This window comes from Glycine max, chromosome 20 (assembly GCF_000004515.6).
Source record: "Glycine max cultivar Williams 82 chromosome 20, Glycine_max_v4.0, whole genome shotgun sequence".
Taxonomy (NCBI): Eukaryota; Viridiplantae; Streptophyta; class Magnoliopsida; order Fabales; family Fabaceae; genus Glycine; species Glycine max.
Window position 1 is genome coordinate 44518562 of NC_038256.2, and position 24785 is coordinate 44543346.

Here is a 24785-nt window from a genome sequence, read left to right on the forward strand (position 1 = left end):
GTGAATCATTTGATTATCTTTTTATTGTTGTTTAATTTAATTTGATATAAATGATTTTGATTGGTAATATATAGATATAATTTAAATGTTTAATCAATAAAAATCACATTTTATATAAAGTTATAAAAATCGTAAAATAATTATTAAAATTATATTAGTGTAGTTTAATGTCTCTTTATATATATATATATATATATATATATATATATATATATATATATATATAATTCTTATCTCTACTCTCAGCTTATTAGTAATCGTATTTTCTTTTAATTTCATAATGTGATTTATAAATTAATCTTATGTAATTTACAGAATATTAAATATTTCACTTGTGAGGATCTAAAGTCTTTCACTTATCAAACTCCTTTTTGGATTTCAAAATTTGGTTCAATAACTTACTAAGTTAAAGAATATCTTATTCTCTTGCATATATCCAAACTTCAATAATAATAATAAAAAATACCACCAGAATCAATAACTTTATCATTATCCAATAGGTATAGGTTGATTACGACAATTTTAATACTATTTGGTATAGGTTGAAAGTAGAGAAACACAATGATTAAGGTAATGGTTTAAGTCTTTAAGAGAAGGTCTAATTGTAATGAGGTAAAGGTTAGGCTTCGACTTGACATCAATGGGCCGGTGAGAATGTCATTCATATAAAAAGCAACAAAGCAAAAATTTCTTTTGGTCTCAATCCACATGAAAAGACGAAGTATTCCTAAAAACATTTTCATATATGAACAGAATAACTTCCGTCTTTCAAATTCTTATCATGGTTTTAGTTTACTTTTAACCTTGATTCCATTTATTAAAGTTCGATTAATTTTATTCATAATTAATCTTTATCAAAGGATTTGCTATCTTTAATATAAAAAAATTCCAATCATATTTTTTATATTCACAAGGTTTCAATATGAGACTTTATTTAAGAAATTTAAGTTTAATTTATCTATTCAAATCAATGATATTTTGGTATTCATCCTTAGCATATGTCATGCTAGATTATAATTAGTATTTCTTCAGGCATAACCTTTTCAAGGTAGAAGAGTAGTTAAGTATAGTATTAACTTCTCCAAATTAAAACGATAGAATTTATTTTCACAAATCTCCTTTTTGCATAGACTTGAAATGATGTACACGTTGAGGTTTAGAACGCTAGCACTCAAGAAGTGGAATTGTTTGTGATTATATACGCTCTCAAACTAAAATAAATAAAATAATAAGCATATTAGAGGATCAAGCAGCTTAGCAGAGGATATTCTAACAAGATTCTCAACCATTTTTAAGGTTAAGGCAATATGTTAGTTGCACAGTGCTAAATTCTTGTAACTTTTTGCTCAAAAGACTTAAAGGTTAATTGTCTACAAGTGAGAATTGAAAGATTGTAATATTCTTCTGACTTCTGAGTGAGAATTGCAAGTCAAGTGCCCTTGGAAGTTTCCTCTGGTAAAATCTTTACAGAGTTAATCTTCTATTTATTTTTGAAGAATATACAAATAAAAAATCAATAATTAAGACTTGAATCAATATATAGAACGAAGAGAGCTCCAGAGGTTACACCTTCCTATATATGTCAACAACGAAGAAGGAAAAATTAAAAGACAAAGATGTTGTAACTTATACATTAATTGGGTATTTAACATTTTTGTCTCAACCTGCAATAGAGAATGCCAGAATTAAATACAATTATGCAAAGCCAAATGAAACTAGCGCCTAATTACAAGAATAAACCATGAGAAACATCTTCATGTTATTCACATAACAATTGTGACTTATTTTATTTATGTTTTTTTTACTATATTAGTTTTAATAAAATTAACAATTGATCAGAAATCCATTTTAAAAAGAAAAGTGCTCATCTGCCGAGTTTGCTTCCGCAAATAAAATGCCAAATTGATGTTAGTTTGAAGGCCAACAAGTTTGCAAGTCTTCTAAACATGCACTTGGTCTTGGTCCTATCAAGAAAGAAACCACGTACTTTTTCAATAGTATACCCTTAACTTGGTTTGGAAAAGTAAAAAGAGCTCATTTTCTCTGGATCTAGTAATAAAGTTGAATTTAAGAGACACTAACCGAAGTGGTATCAATCAGTTCACATGGAAAATATTTTTCATGGCCAACACCTTTAGGTCACCACTCATCAATGTGTGGAAGTGGAACTCGTGTGAGACTGTTGTGAGATCTATATCAATATCTATATCTATATACATATACATGTAAGTGATGTGTGTATAAGCACATTCAAGATAAGATATGATGAGCTTAGTCGATCTAAGTTAATAGGTTTTCTTACACCTCTAAGCATTTGACCCAACCTTTGTGAGTATATATGCAATTATTCTCAAATTGTTTACTAAATAATGATCCAGATTTTTTCATAGATAAATTATGATCCACTTTGATGCTAAAATAATATTAATTGCATTTTAATTTTCTATTTAATGTGAAGGTTGAAATTTGTGGTCCAAAATATAGTGCCATTAACCCATCCACATGTCCAATGAACAGTTTACGTTGGCAGCCAAAATATTTTCTTTCCGTCATCCAACAAATCGATTGCAAGTTGCAATAAAACCAAATTCACAATGGACTTTTTTCAAATCTGATCATCCATTTCGGTGTAAATTATTCTTTCATGCATAATCATGCCAATAAAAAAACCCGAAAGAAAATGCACAAGAAAGCTCAACAAGGGGCATAAATTTTTTGAATAATTCACATACTTAATACATCATTTATTGATATTACAATCAAGTAACTCTAGCCTAATTAAACTATAATTTTCTAAAATACAAAAATGTTAGAGCATCGCTGTCTTCAACTAAAAGAAAGAAAGTCAGTGATTTCACTAGTAGATTACATGTGTACATTACATATCATTAGCCTTTTCGCATTACTCTGGCTGGTTTCTTTGTCAATGGATGCCTCTAGATCTTGCAGCTGGTGATAATGCTGTCCCCACACCAGAAATTATCGTACCCTTTAGTTGTAACGGTCAAATTCAAGCTATACCATTTCATTTAAACTACTCTATCTGCCAAATTTAATAATACCCTCATTCAACGTGTCACATGAAAAATTCAGAACTCTGACAATTCTATTGAATCATTGGTCCTGGTGAATATGTCATACCAGAAATCCATGCCATCATCAAAGTTTGAATCATAAGCATGACTCTGTTGGAAAGTTTCCTCATAGTTAGCAAAAGGGTATTGAAGTGGCATGTCATTTGAGATTGTGATCAAAGATTGTGATGACATGGTGGGGGTTTCATCATCAATTGCAGCTTCTGACCAAAAGCTCTCATCTATCACAGGCATTGTTTCCATAGACTCTATGTCTTCACTCTTGATAATATTTTTGCTGTCACCAACCGTGACTGATGAAAAATCACTACTAGAAGTATTGCATGCTGTTGATGTTGTGTCCATTTCTCTGAATCTAAGATGAGCAGGTTCTGATTGAGTTATGATGCTGGAATTGGAATCAGAACGTTTAATTTTTGGCTTAGTGGCTCTTTTGGAACTTGGCTTGGACTGGTCTGATTTCAGCAGCCTCTTCTTCAAATTGGTGTGCCAAACATTTTTTATCTCATTGTCAGTTCTTCCTGGCAATTTGGCTGCAATTGCTGACCACCTGAAAATAAGGATCAAAATGGTTAATTATTATATTAATGAAATAATTGCGCGAGATTCGCGTTCCCATTGTTTAATTCTAGCGGGTCAGAAAACAACAAGCATCGATGTTGTCTTAATTGAAGATTACAGGGACAGTGAATCCCATGCTCATATTGGTATGTACGTCTAACACATGTTGTAGTTGCATGTGCCATAAACTGCCACACCATGTTTCGTGCAAGCATCAAGGCAGATCTAAATTCTAATTGATCGGAGATTCGCGACCCCACCTTTTATTTATTTTTTTAAACACTAACAAGTTTTTATAGGATATTGGTTAAGAAACAAAGTAAAAATGTTTTTACTGGAGAGGTAGAACATTGCATAGTCCATGATCTTTTTTAAGTTCTCCTATGATTTACACCATAAATATTTTTTTATTTTAATTCCTTAATTAATGTGTTAAGGGTACTGGTTAGCAATATCTTTAATTTTTTATTTATTGGTTCTGATGTTTTATAGATTAATTAATGACACACTGGTATTTTCTTGATGCACATAATTTGTTATAGCAGCATATCAGCATAATTATTTCTCCTGCACTCTTTGTATGATAACTTGCACCGTCAAAGGTGGAGGATCATACCTCGATTTTCTCGTGCAACACTGGAGTCCCCATTATAGAATAAATATTCAATAACACAACCTTTTCATTTTAATTTTCTTCCAAGTTGACAATTATTGCCCCTGGTCCCTACCACTTCAATCTTGTTTACTGTTTAGTATTATCTATCAAGGAAAAGGGAAACTTAAGAAACACAACCGCACATTCATATAATTTCAGCAAATTAAAAAAAAAAAATCATTAACAGCATCACGTGTAAACCAGGAATTGGATGGGTGGCATATATGCATGATGCTTTGTCTTGTAAAGCTTTTTTGATGATAAGTTAATTAGCATGATTAATGTCATATGGGTTCAAGGAAGGAAATGATCAGTGAATATACCTGTTTCCCAACATCTCATGCAGCTTAATGATAGTTTCTTCTTCTTCAATTGTGAAATTCCCTCTCTTGATATCAGGCCTCAAATAGTTAATCCAGCGGAGTCTGCAGCTTTTCCCACACCTTAGAAGGCCTGAGCAATTTATCACAGAATTTAGAAGAAGAAAAAAAATCAACACACATGTATATCTTGATGCATGACATTCAATAAGCTTTGAGAACCATAAAGTTTAATTTATAGCACTAAATGTCAAAATCTAGACAAGGCTAGGCCATTTATACACATACTATGGTGTATAAAAGCATGTCATAAATTGGAGATAATATTTGTTCAATTGAAGTAATTATAGAACTATAGAAATACCTGCTTGCTTTGGGAGGGCACGCCAATTGCCATGGCCATGTTTTTGGATGTAAGATGTGAGAATTTGATCTTCCTCGGTAGCCCAAGGACCCTTCTTCAAACCCATCTTTTCACAACAAGGAGCTCTCACCATCTTTGTGCTCTGGTTTTTTTATGGTGAAAAATAAAAAGGAAGATGGAGGAATGTAGTAGTACTAGTATATGCTAGAGTTCTCACACTCTAGCAAGCTAGCTAGTTCTTTTTCTCTTCCCCGCTTCAACTTCGTTTCCAAAGACCCGTGTGCTGGCTATTTATCCTTGGATATTCCGCACGCCATGACTAGAATGGTCCAACTATAGGAAACACATATTTCCATATTCAAACTATTTAGTAGTTTCCGCGAAGGAGGTTTTTCTTCTCTTTCTCTCTCTCTCTCTCTCTCTCTCAGGCACACACCGAGAGAAAAGAATAATAATTTTTGCTATTTTTACCTGTATTGAGACTTGGGAGTGGAAAAGACTTAATGGCTTGTCACTTTGTTAAATGACTAAGGACAAGTTTGGCACACATTCATGGTAATCTGCCAACCAATTGAATAGATTCCTATATACTAGTAATATAATTCCACGTTGTTTTATGTGTCAATTCAAGTCCTTATTAGCTAATAGGCGAGTAAAACAATATCTAATGATTAATGTTCTTTATCTTTACAAAATTTTACCTACACAATTTTTCAATTAAAACTCCTTCCAGCCAAAATAATAGTTGTTGAGGTAGATTGGGCAAATAGCATTTTTCTGTAGCTAACTGGGAGTGTAATACATATTGTTTTCACTTTGAAAAGATGAGGTTATCCATTAAAAATAGTATTTACAAGGTAACATTAGTTTTGACATTGACAATAATACACAAAGAAAACACAATATTTCATATTGTATTTTTTAAAAATATAAAAATATTTAACATCAGTTAGATGACGCTAAAAATGTATTTTTCTTAGAACTAGGTTACCGCTAATGGGTAATTAATGAACTTGATTGTTTGACTTAACGTCTTGTTAGCATCCGCTAAATTGATGCAAATTTCATTAATGTACTAGCATAGCACTCGCTAAATAATACATTTTTGCGCCCAGACCCTTCTTCTTTCTTCTTCTCCGATTTCTCCTCCTTTGCACTTTCCACCCATTAACATAGCATTTCCGCCACTCCGGCCCAATCCACAGTGTCACAATCGGATTGTCACTGCCGCACCACCACCTCGCCAACTTTTGTGGTTTAGTAAACTCAAATTCCTATAAATTCTTACTCAAACAAATACAAGAGTTATCTTAGTCCCCTAACAAAATTTAAAATGATTTTGTGTGATCTAATAGGAAAAATAAAACGTACTTGACAACTACAAAGACAATAATCCCTAATAAACCACAAGTCGGGTTGGGCCAAGCAAGGTTGGTAAAATTTTGACTTGAAAAAAAAAGGCCTATATTTGGTCCGTCATGTAAACCATTTTAATTCTATTTTTTTTATAAATTTATATATATTTCTAAGGATTTTGTATTTTAAATATTTTTTTTACTTTTAATTAGGGTTAATTTGGCTCGTTGGCTACTGGCTCAATATAGGATCAAGCTAATTTGTAAAATTTGTGGTTAGGAAAATAAATTTCCCAACCCATTTCATGATTTGGCTTGGATGGATTTAGAAACTCAATTTGTCACCTCTAATATGATCAATCTAGTTTAAAATTCAAATATTATTCGATCTAAAGTGATTTAAATTGGAATAATCTTTAATTTTACAATTGTTTTTCTTTTTCTTTTGAGAAAGTATTAAATAAAAAACAAACATAATAAGTCAGGCTGGTCAAATAAAATATTAAATAATTTTATTCTGACAATCGGTTTTTAAAATACATTTCAACATAAAGAGAAAAGTTTTTAAAAAAATGTCTGATGAGGTGGGCAGTATAATAGGAAAAATAGAAAAAATTAAAAAAAATGGTGAACAGATAATGTGAAAATAGCATTATTCATATAATTAATATTTGAGTAAATAGAAAGAATGACGTGGGAACCCGTTGACTTAACATTTGAATAAGATTTAAAAATATATATTTTCTTGACCGATTTTTGTAATTATTCAAGATACTTTTCAACTTTAAAAATGATAAAAAAAATATTTTTGAATTATTAAATTATTTATATTTATATTCTTATTATAAAAACAAACAAACAACTGTATCTCATATCACGAGCTAATTATTTTTTAAAAAAAATAATATTAGAAAAATAATGCTAACAAATTAAATTTTAAATTTAAATTATTGTCAATGAATAATTATTTTTTAAAATTTGATTTATAGGACGACTCATTCAAAATACATAGTAGCTAGTAGCTAGCATACTGTTTAATTAGACACGAACTTGTTGATAACAAAGTTAGGGAGCAGAGATATACGACCATCATAAGTGCTTATTTGTTCCCACCTTGATATCTAAGTCTTCCGGTAGGATCCAAGGTTGCTATTAATTAAGTCAAAACAAACAGGCACAATGCACGTACCAGGGCCAAACCATATGCATGGGTTGCAAACGTAGCTTATGAATTGGTTTATAAAGTTAGACATGGTACGGTCCAACCCGGATTATTGGTGTTAACTGCCGGTACTACCACGGGATTATTGTTTCGAGCCAAGGTAAAGGACTTACCCAGGGAGAATTGGAATTAGCGACTCTAAAAATTGGTCCAGTCTTGCTCAATGTTACTGAATTAGATTTCAATTTAAACATAGATTTTGTTAACGAATATCTTAATGACATTTGGTTCACTGGGAACCTTCATGTCATGGTGAGCTTTATGTAACCTAATTATGTTCCTTTTAAGGCTACTACTATTACTATTAAGTATTTACGTATTTACGTACAGAACAATGGTTATAATTAATATGTTTCTGCTATAAGATTACATATCAAGGTGGATCACAAAATTTTACGCGCGTGATTTAACAAGGGAACCCCACCGGGCAAAATGATGTAGAGGGATTATTTTTTACAAACAATTTATTTAAAGGAGTCTATTTTCACACATTTGTTTGAGGGAGTCAGTTCTTTAAAGATGTTTCGTCATTCCTGCTAATAAAACCCTTATTCCCCTTATTTCGTTATTCCTATTGGCGAGACTCACCTGCATGTCAGCTCCATCCCTAAAAGGTTCCTCCAATATTATTGACGAGATATTCTTGCATGCAATGAAGGAACCGTCGGCAACACTGACATTTTTTCCTTTTTATATTTCATGCTGTTTGTTTAACTCATGTAATGAGAGAGAATAAATGTTTTATGAATAATTTGATTTTTATAAGATTGTTTTAATATTGATTGATTTTTCATTTTTTTGAATTAATTTATTAATTAAATAAATAAATGTTAATACTTTTTTTATATTTCTAAAGCATTAAATATATTTACTCTTACTTAATATTTACCTTAGATAAAATATAGGAAATATTAATTAAAAATATTATAAGTTAATATAACATTATATATTGATAGAGGAGAATGCATAAATTGTTATAAAATTTTCCAAATAAAAAAATATTATTTATTATTTTTATGATGAATGAATGTAGCCTCAGACGTCGGACTAGTTCATGAAAGAAATTTGCTCTCCGTCTTTCTTCTTTTTATTTTTTGGGTACATCTTCTTAGTTATTTTTAAATATATAAAATAAAATATGTGAAAATTTGAAAAAAAAATATGTTTTTGACATTTTTAAAAGCATAGTTTATCTTTAAATGTTAAATTATTGTAAATATATTAATTTAATAATTTTAAATAACATGTGTTATTTTAAATTTTTTTATTAAACTTTTTTATTTTTCAAAATTCAAATTCAACTCTTTTTTATTTACTAAGTATGTTTTAACAATTTCAAATATTTTTTATTCTCTAATATAATTAATTTTTATATTGCACCTAAATTAATAATTCATATTTCATAATACTTTTTTATATGTTTTTTCTCTCTAATATTTTCCAGATTTAATTTTATATTTTATTTGAATCCATACATTTTTATTTTATGTTTGACTTGAATCTTAACATTTTTATTTTATATTTTACTTGTGCCTATATATTTTTATTTTAAATTTTAACTAAATTATTTTATCTCTTAAATAAAAAAATAAAATATAAGAATATTTGGTAAAATAATTAGCCAAAAAAATAAATTTATTTTATTTTATAAAACAATCGATTGTGTTTTAAAATATAAAATTTGATCTAGTACAATACAGTTTAAGATAAAAAATAAAAAAGGTCAGTGTTGTTGACGGAACCTTCATCAAGGATTTCGCGCAGAAATGGCGAAACACTTTTAAAATATAGACCTACTCCGATAAATGTTTGAAAATAAATCTCCTTAAATAAATTGTTTGCAAAAATAACCTCTTTACGTCATTTTATCACCCATTATAACTAAAATCAATCATAATTCGATTAAGAATTTAGAGAATGAATACGTGATAATGATAATAATAAGATATAGTATTACAAACACTATATCTATAATATTAATATTGAATTCCTCATCACATACATAGTCAATGCGCTGGTGATAATTAATATTTGAAATTTTCAATCGAGTATGATAAAATTCTTTATACCAAGTATAATAATACACGAAAAATAATAGATTTTATTCTATAAATTCAACCCAAAAAAAATACTATAGTGTAATATCTCCGCTATATAATGTGTATCATTACTTCAACGTCGTGAAATAGAATACAAAACTAATAATCGAAGTACACATATTTTGACTTACTCAGTGATGTTAAAAGAGATAATGTGTATTCAAAGCGTAGACTTGAAAACATGACATGTGCACTTGAATTATCCGAACATCGGCAGAAAAATGAATAATTAACAATAATAGGCCGTAGACTATGACTTATAATAGTATCCTCATCATCGGTCACAGGTAATGAATTTATTTTAAGAGCAAAAAGATGAAACAATTGCCCGTGGTAGTCAAACGTGTTGGACTGTGACTAAACAAATATTGGAAAGTAACAATTGTGCTTATTCAAATTAATATTATGATTTAAATTTTCTTTTCCTCCACTTGTTGCTTGTATGCATATACTCCGCGCGCACGTGAACACATGGTTTGAAACTTAGGAATTATTACAAATTAATTAATCTGTTCTCTGATTCATCTTAATTTTTTCCCCTTAAATATATTTCTAAGTAATTTAGATTTAGATAAATTTTTTTAATCCTTCAAAATAAACTATATTTTTATTAGTGTATTAATCATTTGAAAAGTTATTTCAGTGCTCTTATTTTTTACGTTAATGATAACCTGTAGTGATTTTTTTATCGTTAGAAATATTTTTTTAATTTAATTTCTTCAAAAATAATTTACAATAATTTAAAACCGTCCAAATATGTAAAAAAAATTGTCACAATCTCACATTCATGTTTTTGTTTTTCTTTTGATAACCGCAAGAATATGAAAAAAGTTATCAAATCATACTATGAGTCAAATATTTTAGCACTTTAAAATCATCAAAAGTTATTTTATATAAAATTAAATTAAAAATAAATAAATTTTGGCCGTTACAAATCATCACAAATCCTAGAAACATGTACTTAATAAAGAAGAATTAAAAATAACTTTTTGAAAATTTGAGAGATCAATAAAAAAAATTGAAGGATTAAAAAAATATTTTTTGTTTTTTTAATTCATTTCATAGTTTTACCTGGAGATTGATTTGATGTATTTATAAAAAGAAAAATAGTGCATTTCGTTAATTGACTATGTATTATATATTAATCTATATCCATCAAAACTTAGAATTTAAAGCACGCTTACTTGGGGCAGCGAGGAATAACGTGACATGCGTTTCAGAGTTTTACTAATTGCAGGTTGAATATATAATTTCATATCCATATCCATTTCAATATTTGCTTTCATCAAAAGTGTATACATATAAGAAATCGTGCATTAAGTATGTTTTGTACAACAACAACAAAAATATACTAGTAAGAAATAAGAATTCGTGCAGACGTGCATTAATTTATTGTAAGTTTGTGTTTGATTTTACGTTAAAAAATTAATTAATTAATTTTGAGTTTATAATTAGTTTTAGATAATTAGATAAAATTTCATATATTTAATTTCATGTTGATAATAACTTATAATTGATTATGAATTTAAACAACTTTGAGTAATTAACTTTTGTACTTAGATAAAAAAAAAATTTACGTTAATTTTATATATATAAACCTGATCGAGTTTGTAGGTTAAATGAATGATTTTAATGTATTGATTGGATAACATTTTTCACATCGATTAATTAAAAATTATTTTATTGTAAAACTTAATATTATCCTATATATATATAGTAATTTATAATTAAATAATAATATAAAATTACACAACAATAAGTACATTGACAGGGTAAAACTGTAAATGAAACAATCAAATTCTAAATGAATTAATCTCCACTAGTTCACATTTAATTTAAATGTATTTATATTTAGCGAATTCGATTAAAGTTCATTGAAAATGTAAAAAAAATCACACAATAAGTACATTGTAATCAAATTATAAATGAATTAATATCCGGCCATTATTTCACTACTTTACTTTGCAAATTCAATTAAAGTACATTGGCAATGTAAATAAAATTACACAATAAGTACATTATAATCAGAATTTAAACGAATTCATCTCCATCAGCACATTTAAATGCATTTATATTTTGCAAATTTGACTAAATTATATTGACAGTCAATATAAATATTTTTACATTATTATTCGATCATAATTATCTCATACTTAAAAACTATAAATTTTTAATCATCATTTGAAAAATCATAACTATAGTGATTTTAATTAGTTAAAGGTAAAAAATTTCTTACAAAAAAATAGATCAAAATTTACTCTATATTTGATAAACTTTCATTGCCTGTGAATTAAATGAATCAGTTCTTAGGCGAGAACACATTTCCTAAATTATTTTTAGTTGTATTTGCTTTTCTTACTTTAAAAATATTTAAAACAGACGGAAAGGATTATTTTGTCTATAAATCGGAATAGAAATGTTTAAAAAAAACAAAAATAATTCATTTAAGTAATCGCTCAAATATTAAAAAACAAATGAATGTTAAAGGCTAAAAAACTGACTATGCTCCAAAAGACAAAAGCTTATAAAAAAAATTGAAATACTAACATGTTGGAGTAAAAATTGACTTGTTTTCTTAAATAAGCTTTTGGTTAAAGATTGCTTTGCATAGATTAATCATTGGTATTGTAACATAAAAATATATATAAAAAATAAAATTAATAAAAAAAATAGTTTTAGTTTTAAAATATTAAATAATTAATATAATATTCAATTTAATGCATATATTTATAATATTTTTTTCTTAAAATTCACTATTTTATTTCTTTTAACAAAATTTTCTATTGTTGTATAATGGAAGAGATAAATTTACGTCAATAAACCATAAATAAATACATAAATAAACTTAATATTATATTTTAATTTAAAATCTTAAAATTCATGGTTATAAGTTTTATTTTTAATTATGATTTTCAATCTTTTTATTTTTAGTTGATATAGGATTTCACATCATATTCATAGTTGAATTCCTATCCTTGAAAAAAAAAACTTAGCTATATATCTAGTATGTGTGCTAAGACTTGTTTGTTTTAAAAATTCTCTTTTATAATCCTAGGTGAGCTAGCCGGGGGAACAGTTTCACTCTTGGACAATTTTGAGGCAGACGCAAATCAAAGTACAATGCATCTGCTGCATAAAATACGTTTGGAAAAAGCCTCTTTATACTCTTTGACTCTCGCTTTCCTGGCCAGAGAGTGCTCCTTTTTTAGCCTTAGTATGCGTCAAAGAATTCAATTTTGCCTCTTACTCGGAATTGAAGAAAAGGAAAAAAAAAAAAGCTTTTATGTTGTATACGCTTTTCCATTATTTAATATTTATATTTACGTATCTGAATTTGCTTACTGCTTCCTAAAGCTGTCATCTATTTTTTAAAAGACATGTTTACAGTGAGATACATTTAGTCTTAATGTTAAGATAAATTAATATCCTTGGTGAAATTTCAAAATAGAACTATATATAAATGGAACTAGAAATTAATATTATATCTTAGGTGGTCAAAAATATTAATTTTACTGATTTTGACTAGATCACACTAAATTTTATTTTAAGATATCTAACAATTTAATTAGATTTAATATTATCAAAAGTGTGTTTTGAGTCTTCGAAATTGAATTAGGTTAACTTTTACTGTCACTTGTTCTCTGCCCCAGCCAGTAGGAAATCTTTATATTGAAATTTAAGATTTACGGAAGCGAGCTGAGGTTTTTTTTTTTTTTTTAAAAAAAAAGAGAAAATTAAACTTTGTATGAATATAGCAAAAAGGAACAAAAGCTGTTCAAGGTGTACATAATACTTTCTATTCTGGATCAGCTATACTAAAATCCAGACTCCACCAAAAAAATAAGTAAACAAGAAGAACGTATACAATATATTTTTAACAGAAAATTTTGTTAGCGGAGTTTTTAGTGTATACATTGATATATAGTTGTTAATAATTTCATGAAGTTACACGTTAATATTCCAATTTTAATAATTAGTAATATCGTAGTGTGACTGTTTGTATTCCTTGGACTTCACCTGATACCGACCATGATTGTGACTTGCATCATAGATTCCCCATTCCCAGCTACGGTTCTAATATGCACTGTTTAATTTCTCAGGAGATATAGCTAGGAACTTGGAATGGTAGATTTTTCTTCCTTGATATTGAAATGATATTTTTCCCCTCCTTTGATATTTTGTTTGTTATAAATTCTGTCTATTCATTAAGCACACAATTAATTAAAGTCTTCATATGTTACCATCAAACGATTTCTACTTTCGATTCTTTACCAATTATTTTCAACCATTAATTAGTAATTCATCGAGATTTTAAAATTATTATTTTATTTACATTTTTCTTTGGCTGTTTCTTAGCCTGTGTATTGTCTGCGAAACGTTCTTTACGACTAGTCTACGACTGTAAGAGAACTTGGTTAACTTTGAGAATATTGATAATTAAATTTAAATAATTGACTTCCACTGGTCCATTTGGGATATTCTTTGTGGTTAATTTTAAACATGGGAAACTGTCTGATTTTTGTTTGCTAGCTGTGGAAACTTAATCGTGATGACGAGTATTATGCTTGTGGACTAAAGTTAGGACACGAATTAAAGAAAAGTTTACGGGGAAATGCTTTTGATTCTTGACTCAAAACATAGAAAGTTGGTTCAAACGTGTGTTACAAGTGTGATGGAAATTATATTTTATTGTTATATTATTATGTTATCAGCCTAAAATATTGATTCAATTTTGAGAATTTATCTTGTTGGATATGGACCGTCATCTCGTTAAAAGAATTTAAGTTCAATTTTATTCGTCCCAACAAAATATTTGGGATGAAAATTCATTATAAGCATTCATCAATTTAATTATGGAGTCGGACCACAAGAAACATGAGCATGCAAGTTCAAGACATGAAGAGTGACAGAAAAAAAATGTACCAGTATAGGAAAAAATTACTCTATAGAAGTTGATTGGAGTGAGAGAGAAGAAAAATATGCTTATAAAAATGTCTTTTTGTTCAAAAGTTTATAGGAGAAAAAAAGGAAAATGAAGGGATTTAAATTTTCTTTTCCCCACCCTTCATCTCCTTTCTTACATTAGGAAATTCAGAAGAGATGAAAAATAGCTTAAAACTATTATGAATACTAAATTGTTAATATTCTTTTTTTTTTCATTAGGAAATTTAGAGCAGATGAAAAATAGTTTAAATTGTTCTCAACATAGTAAATTGTTAATATGTTGATAGAGTCTAAACAAATGTATCATGGATTGAGCAATCATTAATACAAATATACCATGGACTGTTCAATCCTTAATTATATAGAAGTTGTGCGGATGAATGGTGGTTCAGTGTGACATGGATGTTTATGAATCATAGCGATGCACGTGGGTGGGTGGTTAGGTGGCAACGTGGTGGTGAATTTGGTGCAGTGCAGAGGTGGAATGTGTTGGTCATGGAGGTTTGCTTGGGAGAGGAAGGATAGGCAGGGAATATTAGGAAATTAGGGGGTACACCAAGCAAAAATTGGAGTGCTTTAGGTAATTGTCTAAAGATGTACGTTTAACATTTTTTTGGTGAGAAAAATGTATGTTAAACATAACAATAGTGTAAAAGAAATTTATAAACGGGCCTAAGGCCCAAGAGAGAGAAAAAAAAAAACTACACAGAACGAACAACGGGGCTGAACTACTTTATCAGCAACACAAATCATAGTAATAGGCTATTCTTCCTATTTTATTTATTTATTTATTTTTACATTTTGGTTTATCCTCTAATGCGAATTGATTTTTTTAAGTGATTAATTAATTTTATAAAAAATAAAACATCCTTATAGCCAATAAAAAACAAAAAAAAATTACTAAATTCATATTATATATATATATATATACACACACACGCATTCATACAATACTAATGATTAATTTTCTATTAATAAATAAATTTGGACTTTTTGCTGGAAACCAATCAGCTGTATTTGTGTGAACTACGAGAAATCACGGAACCTTTATTCGGTAATGGTTAAATACTCCTTCCTTGAGTGCATGTTCTTTTATATTTTTATTATCATTATTTTTTTCTTCAAAAATATCATTTTCAATCCACATTTTTTCTGGTAAGTAAATGTATCGGAAATTAATTTTCGGAAACAAAATGCCAACTGCCACAGCAGCAAGGAAGTTGTTAATATTATGCTTCCCAGGTAAATCTGATGAAATCTTCAGTATCCCGTGGGAGTGTTAACCAAAACCAGTGTCTCATAACTCATATTTCATCAGGACCTAAATATAAACAATAAAAAATAATAAATTTAGAACTAAATATTAATTATTTTTTATTTTATTTAATGATAATATTTTTATTATGTTTTTCATTTAATAATTTTTTTTCTTGTGAATCATTTATTTTTATTACTATTATGAAGAGTATTTTTTTAAAAATAAATTTTAAATGAAATTCTTTGAATTAAATATTATTAATTGAACTTCTTAATCCATATATTTGATAATTAAATTTATTTATATTTAGATATGGAGGGAGTAAGTCATAAACAATGTTTTCCTAACATGAGCATGAGCTTCTGATATTTGTGGTTTTATTTATTTATTTATTTATTTTTGACCTTGATTCGCGTGAGTCAAAACTCAAAACTAAATGTAAATGTAAATGGAGTGTATTGAGTCTTTTAATAACTTTACTAAGTAGGATTGCCTCTCTATTTGTCATTTCTCTACACAAGATCAAACGTATCCTTAAGAACTGATATTTAAAAATTAAAAGAAACTACAAGTTATAGTATTACCTAAAAAACAAAAACATATTTAATTTAATTTATACCATAGTTTATACCTTGAGGTAAGTTGTTTCATAGTTTGGAATTACAAATTTGAATATGTAATTTGGTTAAATACTTATTAAGGAGATGATAGTTTTATCATTTATAACAATTATTTCTGACTCAAATAAACTTAGCTCTTGTAAATAAATATTTATGACAAAAAATAGTTTATAAATTGTTAATTTTTTTTGGAAAATGTAAACTCACGAGGTAGGCCTTTACACCTTTCTTCGATGTGGTAGAAAGAACAAAACGACGATTCCCACTGTTTCTTAGGTGCGTTTCCTTTTTGTCGTTGTTTCGGTTCTCCTTTCCTTTGGTTTTGCTTGCTGGGGCGGGGCGCTTCATATGGAGAAATTTTTTCACACTTGAAACATAGTCTTTTTTGGAAAAGTTAATTTTTAGGAATTATGATTTCTGTCACAAATATCTATAATATAATGTTTGATCAGTTTTAATATATATTTTTTTAAAATAATTTATGTAAAAGCATATAATCAAAACTTTTTTTCTATTTAAAAAATTAAATTCCTATCAATATTTTTTGTAAAAAAATGAGTTAAAATTAATTTTCAAAAATTATAATTTTCTGAATTTTTTTTATTAGTTACGTACTAAATATGAAAATCATAATCTCCCACGTTAGAATTGATGGAAAAATAAAAACTTGCCATCGAACAAACCACTCTTCCAATACTTTTACCTTTCCTCCGGGAAAGCGATGAGAATATATACCTTTTTTTTGCGTTTACTAATTTTATTTTCTTTACACATAAAAAATATTTTTAACCATTTTTCTCCTGCCAGTGTTTTCTCCTTTTCTTCTCTCCACACAATTTCTCTCTCCTCTCTCTCTCTACAAATCCTTCTTTCTTTCTTCTCTTCGCTGCTCACTGTAGCCATGGCTTTCAGAGTAGGAGGAGCGGGAGGGGTAAGCTTTTCTTTTGCCTTTTCGCTTTCCTGCTGCATCTTTTTTTCTTCTTCCATATTTTCCCCCCTTTTCCCTTTTTCTTTTTGCGCTGTCTCGTTCGGATTTTGCTGATTTTAGTCGCTAGTACAAATTCTTGGTTCTCAATTGTTGTCCCGCTTTGTGGTTGGTTCCTCGTATTTTGAGTGTTCTGGTTTTTTTCTTGTTTTGAGTGCAATATCATTGTTTAATCACGAGTTTTTAGCTTGTCACACTCACTTGACATTAAATCGATGTTTATCTCTTGGTATACATACAGCTATGAAGATATTGCCGATGATTTTTTTTTTTAAAAAAATAATTTCGTTCGTATTAGTGTCTTTTGTTTGTGTTCTGGATGCTACTATTTTGATGCATTTGAGTTTGGCCTGGTATATGTTATGTTTTCAGTGTATGTTTGTTTTGCTATGAGTACGCCTTAGAAATTGAAAATGAGAAGGTCTTCGTTCTTTTTCCCTTGCATTAAATTTCAATGAATCAAGCTAGCTAGATCATATGCTATCAAGTGAAAGTTTATTGAATACTTTATTCCTTCCTCATGCATGAAGTTGCTTTGAGTTGCAATTAACTTTAGGGTTGCCTCTATCAGAATTTTCTTCTAATCAAGGGTAATGGATGCATGATAAGCAAGCGAATTTGCCAGTTTTGAGATTTTTTTACACACATACTCCATATGTATCTTGTGACCTGAAGTGAAGTAAGGGAACTTACATGAGTTAGGAGTGTGCGATTGTATCTCTTATTGGATTGTTGTATTTTGTTTTTGTGCAGTGAAAGAAAATAACATTTTGTTTTTCCTGATTGATTAGATTCATTTTACTGGAAGAACATTATCATTATTATTGGAAATATGGTTAAAGTATTGAATTTGAAAAGGACTAGTGTTTAGAATTTGATGTGTGGCTTCAATGTAGGGAAATGCCTCTTCTGGCATGGGTGTTGCTGAGCATAGTGTAAACACCTTCCTGGAATTGCAGAGGAAGAAAGTTCATCGCTATGTGATTTTTAAAATTGATGAGAAAAAGAAAGAGGTTATCGTTGAAAAAACTGGAGGCCCTGCTGAGAGCTATGATGATTTCACTGCATCCTTGCCTGAAAATGATTGCCGATACGCTGTCTTTGACTTTGATTTTGTGACATCTGAGAACTGCCAAAAGAGCAAAATCTTTTTTATTGCATGGTTAGTCACTTAGTTTCTTGTACAACCATAGAATTGCATATTGTATTAACTCATTGATTTCTGTATACACTGTTTTACATGTGTGAATATATTGCACTTGCATATCTTGCTCTCAAGTAATTTATCAAAAAAAAAAAAATCTTGCTCTCAAGTCCTGAAATACAAATTATTATCATGAATATTATGATTTTGCTCATCATGAGTTAAGACAAAAATCTTAGAGTGTATCATGAATATTATGACTTTGCTCATCTAAAGAAGCATATATGGGTACAGTGGAAAGCAGATGCATAATGTAAATTCTGTACAGTGATGTTATTCTCTAGTATATCTACATATGATTCCAATCGTTTACAATCTTAATTTTTTTCTTCTGATGGACAAACATAGTTTTATTAAAATGAGTACAAGGGTACTCAAACCCTCTACAAGGACCAGACCAAATAAATCAAGTGCAGGTCCAAAACTAACAGCATTGTCTTATACAAGTAAAAGGATCAATGTACCAATCAGAATCTATTCATCTGGAAAACCATGATCGAGATTGAGCATTTGTGAGATCCCTTAACCTCACCATATCAAAGGCTGAGTTTTGGAAAACAGTCTCATTTTGCAACAGCCATATTGACCAAACTACAGCATGCTAGAAAATATGGCAAGCCTTTTTTACTTAATTTCTCTAACCATACTTCCATGCTGAAGATAATGAAATTTGACCATGATGAGGCATAAATACAGAAAACCCAAGCCAAATGTAAAGTAAAGACCTCACATGATTAGAGACACGAACACAAAAGGAATAAGTGATAAGAATCCTCCTGATGAACATTACACAGTTCACAATAGAGCCCATGTAAATTGTCTATGATTCCCCTCCCAAATAAAGCCAAATGAGTAGATAGTGAGCTTTATCTTACTTCTGGATCCAATCTTTCCTCTCATTTTTAGATAGTGAAATGTAGGAACATAAATTACACAATACTACCAAAAGGTTTTCCTCCCACACAAACAATTTACCCCTTCACCTCCATTACTAACACCAAACATCCCCTAGCTGCTCACCATGTCAATAATGAAACAGTCCTTATCCTCTGTAATTAGAAACAACCTAGAGAAAGAGGCTTTGAGGATTGATGAGCCTAACCGTGTATCATGCCAAAATTTAACCTCTCCACTCCTCTTTACTTTGAGAGAAAACCATAAAGGGTTAACATCTGTAAAACATTCAACACTACATAACAGTACTCATTGAAAACATTCGACACTATCTTAATATAATTAATATTCTATTCTTAATAATACCTATTCTTATTCTTCTTGTCATGGCCTATCCTAAATACACCAGAGGCAGAGGACTCAAGAATAAGTATTTTAACAAATTCTTAAATCTGAATTGTTGCATGTATTTAAAAGACAGACTTATTTTGCATTCTCTCTTGTGTAGCAATTAAATAGACTTCTGTATATTTCTTTTCATAAAAAATGCTCAACAATTTGTTACCTAGCTTGTAGCTGCTCCATTGAATCTCTCATTCTAGTTCTCAGTGTGTTTTGTTCTTTGGATTGTCTAACATTAGATCATTACTTACCTAGATCTTTACCAATCATAAATTTTGCTAGAAAACTATACAGAGAATAGTGCATAAGTTTGAATAATTGAACTGTTTTCTCCAGACTCTAGTTATTGGAATTACATAATTTGAAATGAATTTCCTTTCTTGAAGTCACGGGATGGAATCTAGATTTTGGTAAAACTGTCAAGTATTTAAGTTTCTCTTTGTTTATTATGATTTGGAAAAAAAGAATAAACTTAGTATAAATGGAATGTGTCGAGTCACTGGTTGGCATGAGAGGTTTGTTGTTTTGATGGTTTGTTTTTTGAAGGTAGAAGGACTTCTAATCTTTTGATTTGGGATCTGAGTGATATTTGGTATGTGCAAGTTTTTTATCAGATGGAATCGAACAAAACTTATTACTGAGGTAGGTACATATTGTTATATTTTCAAATGGAGTAGTGGCATGCTGTAATGGAATTGTTTAGATATTTTCAAGCAAAATTGAACTTCAATTACTCTAATACCTTGTTGAACTGGGGACCGTATGTAAGACTATAAATATGTTTTCCCTCTACTAGACTTATCCACTGGTATGCTCCTTCTTCGGCTTTGAGACTCCTTTTTTAGCTAATTAGTTGTTTTTTCCCCCTATTTCCAGTAGTTGATTATGTTTTGTTGTCCTCACTAAACGCATGCGATAGTTTTCGATTACCTTTCACTTCACACAAACTCTTGTGTCAAATGTCTGCATATAGTAACCATCTTCTCAGCCATTTCTTAATTTTTGTGCTTATTATCTTTTCGGTGTTTTGACTATTTTATACATTGAGCATGTGACAAGATAGACAACCTTGAAAGAATTGTTGGGACAGTATCAAAGTATGATTCAGTTACTTTCTACTTGCAATTGAATATGGAGAGCTTATCTTGACACTTACGGAGAAAATTCACCTTCTATTTAATGCTGTTGGACTAAACCAGAGGAAGCTTCTCTTAAATAATTTGGCACATATGTTATTGCCTTTATTCTGCTTTTCAGTTTCTGAATTGATTATTTTACAGGTCTCCTTCAGTGGCCCGCATTCGCCCGAAGATGCTATATGCAACATCCAAGGACAGGTTCAGAAGGGAGCTGCAGGGCATCCATTATGAGATTCAGGCAACAGACCCAACAGAGATGGATCTTGAAGTCCTCAGAGAACGTGCAAACTGAGCAGTCACCTACACAAGAGGCTTGTGTCTAGGTGATGTAGTTAGAATATCTGAGGCCTCAGGGAATGATGTTGACTGATGATACCCTTTAGTTTTTCTACTATGATCCCTGTCTGTTTCGACCTATTTCTCGTAAATTAGCTGACTTGTCATTTATCAAGTAAATAACCTGCACCTGTGAAGGCTGATCAGGGGTTCCTGCCTAAGAAACCCCACTGCAGGGGAATTTATGCTTTTCCTTATTGCCATGATGCTTCTCAGGTGCAGATTAATACAGTAATCGCTATTGGAAATTCGACTTATATTATATGAATTTCAAATAGACGCAATTGGTGAGTCTACTTTGTTACATGCAAATCCAGTTATGGGTTTGTTTTTGTTGCATGTTCCAGCGTTGGAACATTTGCTTTCTGAGCCACTAGGTATGGGAACTAATGTAAACATGGCAACTTAGGAATGATGGGAAATATGCACGGCAAACAGTATAATAGAGGTGTTTAAAACTGAAGTAAATCGTTTTAAATCTTCAAATAATTAAAGAAAAGAGAAAACTAAATTGCCTGTTATCCCAAAAAAAATTGAAAACTTCAATTTTTATTTAGGTTTGTTTTGTTTTTTTATTTTTATTTTTATTGTTAAAATGAACTAAATTGAATCAAACAAAACTTTTAATATGACATCTTCAACTTTTTTTTTAAGTGTTCTTTGAGTCAAGAGTTTTTGTTTTTTGTCTTCTAAGGATATCATCCTCCCCTACAAATTTTTAATATCCGATTTAAGTGCTCTTTTTTTTGCAAGGGTGTCTTCTCCGTAAATTGTGACCAACAAAAATCACACTTTTTCATATGTTTATATTGTTTTTCTTGTTATACTTACATATTTGATTTTCTTATTTTGAATTATACCTTTAATAAATGTCATTTTTAAAAATTGATCAAAATTTTAATGATTATTAGATTTTGCATTGTGCTAGCTTATGTTAAAGTAAAAAAGAATTAAAAGCTATATAAAATAAATAAAATTTAAAAATCGAATAATCAATCTAAATTAAACTAAAATATTGATTTGACTTGGTATAATTTTAATATTATATTTATTAAATTAAACCCAACCGCACCACAACACAAATTACATGTGAACTAGAAAATATATATATTTTTCCATATATTTCAAATATCCCTTCATCTCTCTTTCTTTATCTTTTCTTTATTTATTTCACTCTCCCAATATTTCCAGAACATAAAATGTCGTCGTGGGCTTGAATTAATTTATAAATAAGTATGGATGATCAAGTGGCCTAGGCAGATTGGCACCCAATGATATTATTATCCAACTGCCCGTGGCTCCACAGCATTATTGCCCAGTCCCTAGCATCTTTCCCTGCCTTTTTTATTTATGTCTTATCTCAAAAGTTTGAGCATATATTACTATTTTCTATTCTCCAAAGTACTATTTTTTTTTTCTTCTGTTAGTATTGTTTTGAAGCATGGGTCCTGTGAGTTATTCTAGGTGCATATAATGCTAAACAATGAACTGTAGGCATGATAGAATTATAGTTGCGTTGCGTCATTAATTTTAACCCCATCGGGCCTCCCCTATCTGTAAGTGTCTCCACAGATTCAAAGAATTTCATGTCTTAAAGTTAACGCTAATCATGAACGCAGTGTTAGTGGAGAAAACTAGTTTTAATGGAGAATTTTTGATCATCAACTATCTTTTATTATTACAGGTACTATATTTAACAATTGGCACTACTTGCAAAAGCTTTCTTTAAAGTTTAGGTTGACGTGTATGAAAATATTCTTTACAAATAGGTGTATCTCTTTTTTTATTTATTTATCAGAAATCAAACACAAGTAGAGAATTTCCAATAATTCATAATTTTACCAAAAAGTAAAAAAAAATGACGGACAATGGAAAAAAAAAGAGGTTTGGATTTTAGGGGGCGAAACAATTGTGTTCATAATGTAATTTTACTAGTAAAACTTATTCATGAAAACTAAATTTTCAATCGTCTGGTTGATAACATGTCGTTAGTGGTGGTCAGTTAAAAAAAAAAAAGCAACTTAGTTCGATAAAAAAATATGTTTATAAGAAGAGAAAAAATATATATTGGCCTATAAAGAAAAACTTACGGTTGACGGTTGGATCCAAAGTTAGAAAATTATTCTGAAAGCAAATTTTTTCTTTCTTTCTTCATTTGGTGCATTAAAACTTGTTATTGTGCATTGACAAATCACTTTTCAAACTTTTTTTTTGGATAGATATCTTTAAACTTTAATTCAAATATACCTAACTTGGACAAATAAAATGATTTACATTATTATCACTTATGAGTGCATTTGTTTTGCTATATGCTAATTTAAGTAATAGAGATTACTCTTAACTATGTGATCTTAAATTTACATGTATAAAAAAATACAATTTAAATAAATAATTTTAGTTTGAACAATTCTCATAAAATTAATGAACATTTTTTGTTTCGTATTCCACGCATTGCTATTTGCAAGTTAACGTAATCCTCGTACACAAGAAGAAATTAAAAAAAAAATAAAATCTTATTACAGTGCTTGCTATTTACTAACGTTGTTGCCATGATTGATTGATTCACTGATCAAAGTAAATCATACATGTCTTAAACAAAAGAAAAAATAATTTCAGTTTGATTGCTCTGATATGCAACACAAATTCATGTCATTATTATCTTTTACAAAGTCACAAGGTACAACTGTTGTTGTTACGCCCATCAGGTTTTTGGATTTATTGAGGATATTTTTATGATGTTGTGGTAAAAATTTGGTCCATTTTGATGAAGTTGTGGAAGCTGCTGGTAGCCCCTAGTCAGTGTGACATGTTCAATGTTCTTATCCTTTCGTCTCTGTTAATCATGCGTGTCTGTCTCCCACTATCATCAGTGCACGTACCTTGTGATCTTCCACACACACGTGATCACACGCCAATCATTCTCTCAAGCCTCCCCAACACACTTCCATGATTCATTCACTGTTGCCTCCTTTTTTGCCTATATAGCTTAAGGCTGGATCTTTACTTGATTTGGTGCTTGATTGTCTAATTATCTTCAGCTAAACTTCGATGGGGTTGTGAATATTAAAATATCTAGCCGGTGGGTGTTTCACATCTCACTTATATTATAGTCCGAGTTTGAGGTGTGTTTTTTTAGGCTAGATTTGAAGAACTTTCCAGTTAGTTATCTCTTATTTTCAAGGATTATTTTATTATATAACATATTGAGTGGTTTGTGGATATTGTTCTTTAATTTTATATATACTTCTTTGCAACCTTATTATTCTTCAGTCGCTTTTGTTTGCTCGATTGAAAAATTTCCTCTTTTTCTTTGTGATTTTAACTGGTGGTCT

The 24785-nt window shown here is 29.5% G+C and overlaps 2 protein-coding genes across 2 annotated transcripts; one reads left to right on the forward strand and one right to left on the reverse strand.

Moving 5' to 3' along the window:
* Positions 1 to 2711: 2711 nt before the first annotated feature.
* On the reverse strand, positions 2712 to 5355 carry MYB29B2 (MYB/HD-like transcription factor). The gene is made up of 3 exons (NM_001254089.3): positions 4996 to 5355; positions 4635 to 4764; positions 2712 to 3645 (listed from the first exon to the last, which is right to left on the reverse strand). The coding sequence occupies exons 1-3, from the start codon at positions 5126 to 5128 to the stop codon at positions 3090 to 3092; spliced, it is 819 nt and encodes a 272-aa protein (NP_001241018.1). The 5' UTR covers positions 5129 to 5355; the 3' UTR covers positions 2712 to 3089.
* An 11925-nt stretch (positions 5356 to 17280) lies between these two features.
* LOC100500047 (uncharacterized) lies at positions 17281 to 21459 on the forward strand. Its single transcript, NM_001249171.1, is given in 3 exon segments — positions 17281 to 17424; positions 18375 to 18640; positions 21259 to 21459. Coding segments are annotated over 3 exon segments (447 nt in total). The 5' UTR covers positions 17281 to 17394; the 3' UTR covers positions 21410 to 21459.
* Positions 21460 to 24785: the final 3326 nt, after the last annotated feature.

Coding starts and splice junctions, on each gene's coding strand:
- MYB29B2 (NM_001254089.3), bottom strand. CDS start 5,128: ATGGTGAGAGCTCCTTGTTGTGAAAAGATGGGTTTGAAGAAGGGTCCT. Junction 4,765..4,995: donor TGCCCTCCCAAAGCAAGCAG/GTATTTCTATAG, acceptor TAAATTGCTCAG/GCCTTCTAAGGTGTGGGAAA. Junction 3,646..4,634: donor CATGAGATGTTGGGAAACAG/GTATATTCACTG, acceptor CCTTATTTTCAG/GTGGTCAGCAATTGCAGCCA.